General features: G+C 40.2%; 1 protein-coding gene across 4 annotated transcripts in view; it reads right to left on the minus strand.

Annotated features, from left to right (window-relative positions):
- Window positions 1–13,565, minus strand: part of FLI1 (Fli-1 proto-oncogene, ETS transcription factor) — a 167,118-nt gene that overhangs the window by 56,761 nt on the left and 96,792 nt on the right. For all 4 annotated transcript variants that reach the window (XM_044668330.1, XM_044668332.1, XM_044668333.1 and 1 more), the window contains exon 3: window positions 5,122–5,273. In XM_044668330.1, coding sequence (XP_044524265.1) covers window positions 5,122–5,273 — 152 coding nt within the window. The remainder of the gene's footprint in view (window positions 1–5,121; window positions 5,274–13,565) is intronic.

Here is a 13,565-nt window from a genome sequence, read left to right on the forward strand (position 1 = left end):
CTTCCTCTTTCCTTCTTTTTTCCTTTTTCTCCTTTCTCTCTCTCTCTCTCCCCTCTTCTCCTCTTTCTTTCTTTTCCTCCCTTTCTCCCATTCTTCCTCTTTTTTACTTTATCTCCCCTCTTTTCCTCTTTCCTTCTTTTTTTCTCCCACTTTCTCCCCCTCTCTGTCTCCCACTCTTCCCTCTCTTCCTTTTTCTCCCCTCTTTCTCCTCTTTCTTTCTCCTCCCCTCTCTTTCCCCCTTCCCTTTCTTCCTCCCTGTCCCCTTTACTCTCTCTCTTACCTGGATAATTTTTTCTATTTTACTTTCAGAAGCAATAAAGAAGGTTGTCCCCGGTGAAAGTGGAAACAACCTAACAACTGTTTCAAAATTCAGAAGGAAAAAAATTCTAGCATTGTTCAGTTTCAGGGAAGATTAAACCAGATATTCTTTCTTCTGATCTTTACTCCTCTTAGATTCCCCATTTTGGGTACCCAAATCTCCCACACTCCATCTTGTACAATATACTTCTATTTATTTTATTACTATTTCCCCATCTGCTTTTGGGCCCTGTCACAATATTATTTCCTCCTCTCTGCAATACAATGACTTATAAATCTTCCGCTCTGGATTATATTAAATTCTTCCAAATGCATTTTCTGGATGATTTAGATTTGGTTTCTTCCAATCTAAGCTTAAAGCTGATGATTAATTAGAGCCTTCATTTATATCTGTCTTAAAGTGGGACTATAAATCCAGGCTATTGTTTTCAGATACTTTATTGCTTTGATTTGTGAACTTGCACAGATGAGAGGTTCTCTCCCTGGTGCCCAAGAAGCTGGCCTGAACTACACCAAAGTGACATCTGAATAATACTTAAGGATTTGACTAGAGCCAGAAGAGCCAGTGAAATCTGAGTTAAGATTCCCATTTCATTGAAGTGGACTCAGAAAATGAAAGGGCAAAGTTATATATTTTTTCTATTTAAAGGCCCAAGTGACTAAACAGAACTTTTGGGGACCGAAAGGCCTAGAGTAGAGTCAGAGGAACTTTATTAAACTCCTGCCTCTAATGCTTACCACTTATGTGATCTTGGGAAATCACTGAACCTCTCTGAACCTCAGTTTCCTCATCTGTAAACCAAAGAGTTGGGCTAGATGTAGCTGAGGTCCCTTCTATCTCTAGATCGATGACCTACATTTATTCTCTTTCTGCCTCCCCCTGACCTCACTAAACATGAAAGAAGGGCTGGTCACCAGGGAAATACCAGATTACTTTCTGGGACTCTGCCTTGAGTCAACAGTCCTTTTGTCAGGATTCCTCAGAACCATGAGATCAAAATGAGATAACCAATGTAAAGTGCTTTACAAACCTAAAGGCACCTTGTATCTGTTAGCTGTTATTATTATCACTAGCTGAAATGAGATGAGAATTCCTGTTGGTTCAGAATATTTCTATGACAAACCTGGCTCTGATATAGGTTTATCTGCTTTGTAAAGGACACATATCTCGGTTGGGAGGGGGAAGGTAGGAAACACACAGGACGAAGGAATCATAATTTTAAAAATCTTGATAGGCTATGACATTGAGCTTAATTTAATACAATGAAATTCAGTTGGGGTAGCTATAAAGTCTTACATGTAGCTTCAAAAAATCAACTTCATAAGTACAAGGTGAGAGATATTTTTTAGAAAGCAGTTTGTCTTAAAAAAAGATCTGAGGCTTTAATTGAACTAAAGACTCCATAGAAGTTAATAGTATAATGCAGAAGCCAAAAAAATCAATGTAATATTGGATTATATTAGATGCACAGCTATCAAATCTAAAGAGGTGATGATCTTGCTGTACTGTACTCTGATTAGACTCCATCCAGGGTATTGTGCTCATTTCTGGGCACTGTGGTTTGTAGCTAAGCTACAGAAAGTCCAGATGTGGGCAACCAGGATGGTAAAGAGCCTTTTGTCCAGTCCATAGAAGGCTCATTTGAAAGAACTGGGGAGGTTCGAATGTGGCCTCAGATATTTCCTAATTGTGTGTCCCTGGGCAGGTCACTTAACTCCAATTTCCTAGCCCTTGCCACTTTTCTGTTTTAGAACTGATATTAAGACAGAGAGTAAAGGTTTAAAAAAGGAAAGAACTGGGAAGTCCTAGACTAGAGAAGACTTAAGGGGGAAAACAGTAGTTGTCTAAAAGTATTGGATCATTTACCAGGTGGTAGAGGGATTAGCCTTTTTTTTTTTTTTTTTTGGCTTGGTCTCCAACGGGTAGAACCAGGAGTTATGGGTAGAAATTTCAAAGAGGTAAAATTGGGCTTGAAACCAAGAAAAACTACCTATGAATAAGGTTATCCATAGGGAGGATGCTTTAGGAGGTAGTAGGTTCCCCAGGATTGGAGGTCTTCAAAGAGAAGCTAGATAACCATTGGACAGATGTGCTGTTATGGGGATGTTTTAAACACTTTGAGTTTCACTAGATGTCTCCTAAGGTACCTTCTGACTCTCAGTTTCGATAATACCATGTCCTGTGGTGAGATAATCCAGGCTGCTAGTTTTGGGAGCTCTCAGAAGTATGAGGGTAGGATGGGGATGGGGATGAGGTTGGTTACCAAACAGAACCAAGGCTTGAGGAGCCCAGTTTTTGATTTTGGGTGTGGGGCAAGATGACTTGGCTTCTCAGTTTAAACCTACCTTAGTGCCAACACTATGTTTGAGGGAAGGATGGCTTTACTTGGCTTATAGACATATACAAGAGAACGGGATATAAACATACTAATGAATTCCAAGAGAGGCAGAGAGACAGGCGACTAAGGGTAGTAACAGGATCATGAAAGGCAAAGGAACTTTAAAATTCCTTACAAATAGTTTATAAGATTCTGTCAGACCCATAAAACTTACATGGGTCCCACCCATGTTTCTCCAAGGCTTTTCCCTCTCAACCCCAACCCTATCTGACTTGGCTCCATCTGCACCTTCCTAAAGGTCCTTTGTTCAAGGCTTATATCTAGATTCCTATGAATATTAAACATGAAGGAAATAGGAGAGAAACAGAATGTCCTTAAGTTTCTTTCAGTCAGCTAAGTTCTTTAGACCTGATAGCTGATTTCCTTTAGGGATTTTATACAGCTTTTTCATGGGCTTTTTGCATTTTCTTGGCTCTTATAAAGGGACATCTAACCCTTTCCCCTGCCTTTAGGCATAGCTGCATTTAAACTTTCACAACTGGATAGGTGCTTATCCTCTAGTGAAAGGTCTCCTTGGCAAGATATATTACAACTTCCTTCAACATCCCAACTCTACTATTTCACGTCCCTCACGGCTAGGTGTTGACAAGTTAAGATGGAATTCTTTCCATCTAGTTGAGATCCATCATGATAAAGTTCATGATTCTTTTCTGACTAGCAACTAAACGTGATTGGACCATGATGGAAGAATCGCGGTAATCCCAGTCATGGGTACAATTGTCAAATAATGTCTTAAATTGGTCACCTTGTCTCAGATCTCATCCCTATTCCCTGCACAGCAGCCAAAGTGATATTCTTAAAGCATAGATGTGACCCTAGTCCTCTCTCCTGCTCAGAAAAGGTGAGTGGCTCCCTATTGTCTCAAGTATCATACATAAATCTTGCTTTCAGCTTCTAAATCACTTCACAATTTGACCTTACCAGGCTTATGACACATTACATCCTTTCACACATTCGATATTTCTATCATTTTGTTTGCTTGTTTTTCCTTAGGCAGGGCATTCTATTTTTCATTGCTATACTTCCCAATTGCCAGGAAGGTAGTCTTTATTTCCCCCTGCCTTTTAGAATCCATTTTTGTTGAGTTGTTTCAGTTGCCTCTGACTCACTGTGCCCCCATTTGAATGGTTTTCTTGGCAAAGATACTGGAGTGGTTTGCCATTTTCTTCTCCACTCATTTTACAGACAAGGAACTGAGGCAAGCAGAGATAAGTGATTTGCCCAAGGATACTCAGCTAGTGAGTGTTTGAGGCTGGATTTGAACTCAGGATTTCCTGACTCCAGACCCCTGGTGCTCTATCCAATGTGCCAAGTAGCATAGGATTACTAGCTTCCTTCAAATTTCAGCTCATGTGCCACCTCCCCCATATTAGGCCTTTCTTGCTTTCCCCAGCAGTAAATATCTCCTCTAGGACCATTTTCTATAAATTTTGTGCTTCCTTATATGGGTACATGTTGCAGTTCTCAATAGACTATAAACTTCTTGAGGTCAGGAACTTTAGTTTTTGTCCCTATATTCTCAGCACAGAGGCTGGCAAATACTAGGTCTTTAATAAATGTTTGTTGATTGATTTTGATGCTAATAGTTAGAATCAAAATAAAGTTAATTATAATTAGAATCAAAATAATATGACTAATATAGCAATAAAAACCCCCAAACCAAGGAAAATGTGTTTATTTTATAATCATGACTTAACTCATTACACACATGTTAAAATATTCCATTTGCTAAATATAGTTGTTTCTATTTTAAAATAAAAATAGTAGTTGGCTTTGATTTTGGAAAGGTGGAACTCACAAATGCCAAAAGTTATGAGTCTGATGGACAGAACAGATTTCTTTTAGCCACCCTTTCACCAAGGCAGAAGTAATCACATATAGGAATTTACTGCAATTCAGAGTCAGACAGCCTGGCTTCAGCCCTCCTTATGGACCGGTTAATAATAACTGTGAATATTTGTTGTGGTGTCATCAGGTCTTGGAAGAGAGTAGAGTAGAAGTATAGCTTGGCAACCAGTTGTTGCTGTTCCCCCTCAATCATACTTTTTCAGTACCCCCAGATAGTGGTAGTTTCTAGAAAATATTAATAAGAGCTAGCATTTTCATAATGCTTTAAATCTTGTAAAGCACTTGACTTATGCTATCTCATTTGGTCCTCCTCCCAAGGAGGTAGGTGCTATTATTATCCCCATTTTACGGATGAGGACACTGAGGCTGAAAGAAGTAATTTGCCCAGAGTCACATAGTTAGCAAATATCTGAAGCAGAATTTCAGCTTATGTCTTCCTGATTCCAGATAAATAATACAATGCCCTCTGGCATTTTTGACCCCATATCTACTAACCTAGGAGAATGCAAAAACCAAAGCCCTAATTAAAACCAGGAGGATCCCAGTTCCAACATACCTGCCGGGACAATGACTCTTCTCTCATTGGTGGTCATGTTAGGAGGAGGGCCGTTCTTCTCATCCATGTAGGTATTGTAATTCATGGGATTGGACTCATTTCCACCAACTAGCTTGCTGCATTTGTTAACACTGCAGTCTACTGGCGATTCCCTAAAAAAGGAGGGAAACAAAACACTATAAGGGTGTTGTCATCATTGTGGTTGGCTCCAGCCAAGTGTCGACCCAAACACGAAGGCAACAACTTTTTACTAATCCCATTGGGCACAATGTGTTCACGATCAGTAATAGTAATAATGATGATAGATATAACAGTAATATTCTAAATTGGTAGAGCACAATGCAGTTTATAACATACTTTTTTCATAATTTTTTCACTTGACCCCAATATAAACCCTTATTCAGGGAAGCTAATAGTAAAAGCGATAACTAAAATTGTTGAATTATTACAAGAATCTATCATTTAATTTGTGTGGGTCCTCTCTCAACCAATGAAAATTGGGGTAGCCCTAAGTCTTGGTGGATGATCTTCTGGAGTATCTGTGAACAAACAACTCATCCTTCTGCAGCCAAGTTGGGGAGAGTCTCTCTGTACCTAGGCAAGCTGGACCTTGGATGACAGAGCATACAGTCTGTGGCTAGGCCTAGGATCAAAGTTTTTCTAATATGAAGAACTGAGGCAGCAGGCTTAAGTGACTTGCCCAGAGTCACCCAACTGGTGAGTGTCTGAAGTCACATTTGAACTCAGGTCTTCCTGACTCCAGGTCCCTGGTGCTCTGCAGAACTTGTGATCCAATGACCAAGACTTTGAGAATAGTGATGGCTCTCATTTCACATTATAGTTTATAAAGTACTTTTCTCTGCAGGTATTAAGTTTGTGGCTTGCCCAGGATCACACCCCTAGCAAAAGTCAGAGCTGGGTCTTCTGACAATTTCTGTGGCAAAGCAGTTTGAAAACAGCTGCTTGTCAACTGAGGCAGGAGTAGAACTCAGGAGCCTTGATTCCCAGTCCCCTGTAAGATAGAAGTTATGGGCCTTTTGTACCCTCAATGGCAATCTTCACAAAGGAAACAATGCGGACATGCTTAAGTGACTTGCAAAGCAAGTTACACAACAGAGTCACTCATTACACAAGCCCCAATTAGGACTTAACATCTTGCAACATCCATGCCCAGATATAGTCAGAGTGACTTGTCCGTTTTACCACAAAAGCAAACAGCAGATGTATGAGTCTAGAGTACCTGCCTTGGCCCCATTCATACAGATCTCTGGATAACTGAGCAGACCCAGTTATTTCACTGGACTCCCAGCTTAGTCTTAGGTTTTCCTCCCAAGCTACCCAGGTTGCCAAGAGAAGGAAAGCCCCCTGGTCAGAGGAAAGGGTCAGAGGAGGCTGCCCAAAGGCCAAGAAGACATGCTGCTGCCACAGGGGTTATATCCAACAAAGAACCTCATAAGAGAGATACTTTTCTCAAGGGCTCTCAACCAGGATTTCAAACCCAAGAAGTTCAGATAAGGTTCAGACGAACGGCTTCCAGTTCTGGCATGTTTATCTGCCTTTTTCTTGCCAATGACCCAAGCATTGCTTACCATCATTTTTTTTTTTTTAGGCAGGCGGATGAAATCTCAAGAAAGTCTGAAGGAGTGTTATGTAGCCCAGAGTCCCCCACAGCCACTCAACCAATGTGGTAGCAATGCCGCAAAAAGAAAAAGAAAAAGAAAAGAAAAAAGAAAAAAAAAAGAAGGGGAAATGTGGCAACCTGGAGAGAAGCCACTAACCCAGAGGGAAAGAATTATAACACAGTGCACCCCAAAGACCCAGAGGAAGTCTGAGCACATTCAATAAAGAAAATTAAATGAATTTGTTTCTTAATCTGAAGGGAAAAAATATTGAAGATCACTTATCATAGCTGGGAGATAAATGCTCCACTGAGATATTAGAAGTCAGACGGTAATTTTTTCCTGATGTCTTACAGGGGGAAACATGGCCTGAAAATGAAAATAAGATGTATAACTTACACATGTTAGAATTTAAGGTTTTACTATTCGCCTACTGTTTTTCCAGGCAGAGACCCAAAAGCCAGCCGTCAGAGTCCCAAATTGCTGAAGGTTTAATGTCCCCATGGCAGTTAAGAGAAGCAGTAGCACATCATGGCGGGGTTGTTTTTTGGTTTTTGGTTGTTTTTTTTTGTTAGTTTATTTATTTATTTATTTTGACAGAGTTTGGTGAATTGACTTCTGCTGAGGATTTGGTCTGAGATGAAGTACCTCAGAAAGATGCTGCCTCTGGATTCGACCCTGCCCTATATGTCCTGCCCTCCCCTAGCACTAGGAGCCATCTTACTAGAACTTACAGACAAAGCGAGAAAAACAGAATGTTTTTCTGTCAGTCTTTCTGACAGTCAGGAGGACTGTCAGTCTTTGAAAGGGAAGAGTAACGTTTTTATTGGTTAGGGGAAAACTGCAGAATGGAAAAGCCTACGATTGAACAGGCCCTGTCTCTGTGCAAAGGGAGAGAGGTTTAATCAGAGGAGGAGACATCTCTAGAGATCATAGGGACATGAGGAAGATATAATAGGGAATGAGAACTCTTTTAGCTGATCTCTTCACTTAAGACCCTTTTGTGGTGGTGGAGGGAAACAGATGGCTGGTTTTTTTGTTGTTGGGTTTTTTTTTTTTTTTTTTTTTACATATGACCTATTCCTTTGGAGACTGTTGGGTTAAAACCTAGTCTCATTAGAAGCAAAAGGAGGAAAGTGGCCTCCCTTCCTCATAGAAATTTATGGAGTTGCCCAAAATAAGATGCTGGTGGAACGTGTTTCGTGTTGTTCCCAGCAGTACATGCTAAGTCTTGACTTCATGGGTTGTCCTTGTCAATAGGGACTAAAAACCAAAATAAACAGGGATGAATTACAAGTGTTGTTTGAGAAATGTCTGCTTTGCTAAGAGGGGATATTAAGGACTTTAGAGGGGAAAAAAAGCTTGCTTCTGATAGGGGAGAGAGATCTCCCATGGAGAAGAGAAAAGAAATCTCGAGAAATATAAGGGATCAGAGGAATTAGGGAATCACTACCAACAGTGGAAAGATGTGGTAAGGATTAGGAAAGTTGGAATTTAAAAAAAATTATTGATAAGCATTGGATACTTGTGTTAGGTGCCCATTTTCTTTGTAATAGGTAATAATCTCACACTAGGACATATCTCAGACATATGGCAAGTTTGTTCTCATATTTCTGTCTGTTTTCTATATTCCCTACCTACTCCCCCACTATTGCATACCCTCCTGCCCCCGCTGCCTTTCCAGGTAATCCTGGGGCTGAAGAGTTGGGTGGCTCTGATGAGTACCACCTCCATCCCCAACTCAGGAGCTAAGAGACTCTCTGAAGCTGAGCTCTTTTAAGCTAAGTGCTAACTATAAATAAAAAACAACTCTTCTTTCAGGTCCACTTCCACTTTCGAGAGTCAGTTTGGCCCTCTAGCTTCAGAAGACTCAATCTGTTCAGAAAGGGGTGGGGGGAAAGCCATAAAGTTACCTGCCTGATTGCTAGTGGTTCCTCCACTCACAGAGTTCCCAAGGCATTGTGATCCCCCAGAGACTACCCCAGCCTCTCTCCCTCTCCCATCGCACTGAACAACTATTGCTTCTGGTACAGGTGAAACACAACATAAAAGCTACTCTTTAACAAGGCAGCTGGAGCCTATGAAGAGGGCCCTGATGAAAACAAGAGGGAGGGAGTAGGGGAGGGAAAGTGCGTTTTGTTCTTCAGCTGGCCAGCACTGCCAGCTAATCGGTATTGAAACCTGTGCTGGCGGCTCACAGGGTGTCAGGCAGTCAAGCAGCTGGTGGCAATAGGACAGGTGATTGAAGGACCCAGAGCTGCCATAATGGAGCTGGGCAAAGGAGGTCAAGAGGGTAGAGTTTAGAGTGCCTCCATTGTAGGGAGGAGATAAAAATATAAGGCAGGGCTTTAGGGGAGAAGAAATACTCTGAATTGGGGGCCTTTTGAGGGAGGGGGCTTGTTATGTAGATGAGCATTGGGTCTAAAATCAGTGCATCTGGATTAAAATTCCAAAGCTGCTACTTAACTATCTCTGTGATTTTAAGAAAGTCACTTAGCCTCTTAGGACCTCAGTTTCCTCATCTGTAAACCAAGGGTCATGGAATGGATGATTACTAAGATTTTCTTGAAATTCTAATATATATGCTCCACCTAGCTCTTTATTAAGATGTATTGAGAGTGCAGCTCTTAAAGGATGGATGCCCTTTCCGTTTTCCAAATGGGAAGTAATTTAACACAAGTCAAAAGTGTTTGAAGGACTAGGGAAGAACAGTACCAAAAGCAAATTTGTAGCCTCAATCACGCTATTGGAATAGCTCTCTCGCTTTTTGAGAGGTGGTATGATGTGATGAAGAGAGCCCTGGTTCTGGCGCCCGAAAGACCTAGATTCATGTCCTGCCTCTCACACATCCTGGAATTGCGACCCTGGACAAATCATCTAACTACTCAGTCCTCCACACGACTCTTATCAGGAGCTCCCAGTACTGATGATACCACATGTCTGGTTGGTAGGACAGAGAAATCCTCTTGAACACCCCCCCAAATCTACAGAGAGGCAGTTAAAACCAGGGTAGCACCACCTGGACATGAAAGTTCACAACTAGGCTGATTATGCTTACAAGGAAAACTTCTTGGGGGCAGTCAGCCCATAAATATTTGTTTAGCACTGTAGAGATTAAAATTAATATAAAAGAACTAAGTATTATATTTTATAAATTTTTATTAATAATAACAAAAGTAAGAGACCTAGCTATTCAGCCTCCTCGCCAGAGCAAAAGAAGGAGCTTGAGGCAGAGCTTCAGAACTTATTTGAATCGGGACCACACAAACATGGAGATACAGGAAAGATTGAAGGAAATTTTGGGAAATACTAAGAGATTTCTGGGGGATGAAGTCCCAGGTTCAAAATCTCCATTTATACAGCACTTATTATGTCCTAGGCACTGGGTTAAGTACCAGGGATACAAAGGCAAGAGCAGGGCCCCTGCCTTCAAAGAGCTTGAATTCTAGTAACTATGTAAACAGAAGATACATACAGTGTAAAGACAAGATAATTTTAGAGGGCAGACACTATCAATGGAGGCCAGATTGTAGAAGGTGGAAAGTTGAGCCTTAAAGGACAAGACTGAGGAAGCTAAGACACAAGAGGTAAGGAAGGAGAACATTCTAGGCATTAGGGTCAGCCAGTGCAAAAGCGTGGCTTTGGAAGATAGTACCTCATGTGGGAAAGATAGCAAATAGACCAGTGTATCAACATCCTGGAATTTTGATAGTTGGGTAAATGGTAAAGGCTGAAAAGGAACAATGTGTAATGCTAATGGTATTGTAAAGACTTTTGAAAGTATAAGTTGAAAGTATAAAGCTTGAAAGTGTAAGAATTGATTGGCACAATGGCCAATTACAATTCCAGAGGAATGGAGCAGATTAAAACGTATTTTTTCGATCTGGCTAATGTAAGGATTTGTTTTGTTTGACTGAGCATATTTGTTAGAAGGTTTTTGCTTTCATTTACCTTTTTTCAACGGGAAAGAGGTAGGAGAAAAAGAATATTTTTTTGTTAATTGAAAATAATTTTAAATTTAAAAAAAGAAGACTAAAAAGGTAAGGAAGGGGGTAGTTTGTAAAGGGCTTTAAATGCCAAACAGAGGATTTCTTATTGAATCCTGGAGACGAAAGGGAGCAACTGGAGTCTATGAGCTGAGGATAACACAGTCAGATATGAACTGTAGGAAAATCATTTTCGTAGCTGAATGGAGGGTGGATTGGAGTAGAGAGAGACTTGAGGTAGGGGAGATCAACCAGCAGGCTAATGTAATAGTATAGGCAAAGGCTGTTATGTTTATTTGCCTTTTTAAAAATTCCCAGCAACTAGCACAATGCTTAGCACATAGCAAGCATTTAATAAAAGGTTATGGATTAATGGATTAATTCAACAATAGGTGAATTATGGAAGCTTAGTAGTGGGGGAATGGATGAACAAGTTGTGGTAATTGGTTGTAATGGAATACTATTGCTCCATAACAAATGATGAATATGTTAAGTTCAAAAAAACCTGGAAAGACTTAAGTGAACTGATGCAAAGTGAAGTGATCAGAACCAGGAGAACAATATATACAGTAAAAGAAATATTTTATGATGATCAACCGTGAAGGACTAAACCATTATCAGCAAAGCAAGATCCTAAGATATCCAGAAGGGTCACACAATGAAAAATGCCATCCACAACCAAAGAGGGAACCATTAGCGTCTGACTCCAGATCAAAGCATGCCATCTTCTACTTTATTTCCTTCATGAGCTTTTTATTGTATGTGTCTTCTATCATGACATGAGCAATATGGAAATATGTATTGCATGAAAGTACTAGTATAACCTATATCAGACTTTTTACCACCAAGGGGAGGGGAAGGAAGGGCAGAAGGGAGAAAAAACTGTATCCTAAAATGTCAAAAAATAATTGTCAAAAATTGTTTCTACGTGTAACTAAAAATAAATAATCAATTGATTAAATTTTTTTAAAAAGGTGTAAAAACAACTACATACAACCAAATGCATCCAAGTTGGAAGTGACACAATTTTAAAGGAAGAAAAAAAAGAATCATATTTAAAGCACTTTGCAAATATCTCGCTTGATTCTTGAAACAACTCTGAGAAGTAGGTACTATTATTCTTCCTCTTTTATAGATGAAGAAACTGAAGCAGACATAGATTAACTAACTTGCCCTGGGTAACACAGCTCAGAAGTGTCTGAGACTGTTCTTTATGATTTCTGGTCTAATGCTCTAGCCACTGTCAACTACTCGCCCATGGAAAACCCTTATAAATCAGTTTTTAAGCTATTTGAAAGAGGAGAAGATTCCAAAAGAATGTAAAATATTAAATATACAAAAAAGGTAATTAAGAAACTATCATTAAGGAGGGCAGCTGGGTAGCTCAGTGGATTGAGAGTCAGGCCTAGAGACGGGAGACCCTAGGTTCAAAATCCGGCCTCAGACACTTCCCAGCTGTGTGACCCTGGGCAAGTCACTTAACCCCCAATGCCCACCCTTACCATTCTTCCATCTAGGAGCCAATACACAGAAGTTAAGGGTTTAAAAAAAAAAAAAGAAACTATCAGTAGGACCTGAGTGATTCAATGGATGTCAAGAAGATATAATTTCAAATTCTGCCTTGGATATATTATAAATGTGTGTGTGTATATATATATATATGCATGTACATACACATATATACACACATACACATATATGTGTGTGCTGTGTGCATGTGTTTGTATGTGTGTACATATGTATGTATTTTTTTTTAATCCTGGGACTCCATTCTAGGAGCATAGGGCCACAACCAGTAGGCAATGGGACACCCAGTCGCTCAGGGTCACCCAGCTGGGAAGTGTCTGAGCCCGGACTTGAACCTAGGACCTTTCGTCTCTAGGCCTGGCTCTCAATCCACTGAGCTAGCCCAGCTGCCCCTACTTTAGGTTGCAGTTTCTTTAGCAGATGTAGTTTTTACAGGGTGGGGTTGCTAGCCCCACGCCCAACCCTCCTCCTTTTTCATCCGGGCTAGGGACGGTCCTTGGCCCAGGAGTGGTAAGGGTGGGCAGTAGGGGTCAAGTGACTTGCCCAGGGTCACACAGCTGGAAGTGTCCGAGGCTGGACTTGAACCTAGGACCTCCAGTCTCTAGGCCTGGCTCTCAATCCTCTGAGCCACTCAGCTGCCCCTTCATATACTATGTATGTATACTATGTAAATATTGGGAAAATTACTTAACCTAGTCCAGCCTTAGTTATTTTATCTGTAAAATGAGAGGCCTGGACTCTAAAATCTCTTCCAGCTTTACATCTATGATCTGTCACCTCTATAAAGAGACTCCTTATGCCTATGCACATGTAGAAATAATCCTTATTAAAAATCTTTCAACCACAATTTTCTCATTTGTAAAAGATGATGCCTAAACTCCCTTCCAGGCCTCAATACTGTGATTGTATGACTACGTGAGAAGAAAACAGGAAGACTTTTGTATAAGATTTTCAACAAGAGACCACATCTTCAAAGTATACAACTGACTGAGAGGTGCAAAAAATAGAATATCCTGTTGTCTATTGTTTGTTGATTAAAACAAAAAAACAAAAAAACACCTTTGACTCAGAGAACATAATGCATCCTTAATGACTCTCCTGAGACAATACCTCTGCCACACATATGTTCAAATCATAAAAAATTCTATGACAAATGTAATAACAGAAATAACTTTGAATAACAATCTGCTGAGTAATAATATCAAGGGAGGTATAAAACATGGAAACGTTTACTAATTTAGGTATTTGTTGATATCATGGAGAATTTCTTAACTAGAATACAAATAGGAGAGGGATGCCTGGTGAATTTCTT

Source organism: Gracilinanus agilis, chromosome 3 (assembly GCF_016433145.1).
Source record: "Gracilinanus agilis isolate LMUSP501 chromosome 3, AgileGrace, whole genome shotgun sequence".
NCBI classification, from domain to species: domain Eukaryota; kingdom Metazoa; phylum Chordata; class Mammalia; order Didelphimorphia; family Didelphidae; genus Gracilinanus; species Gracilinanus agilis.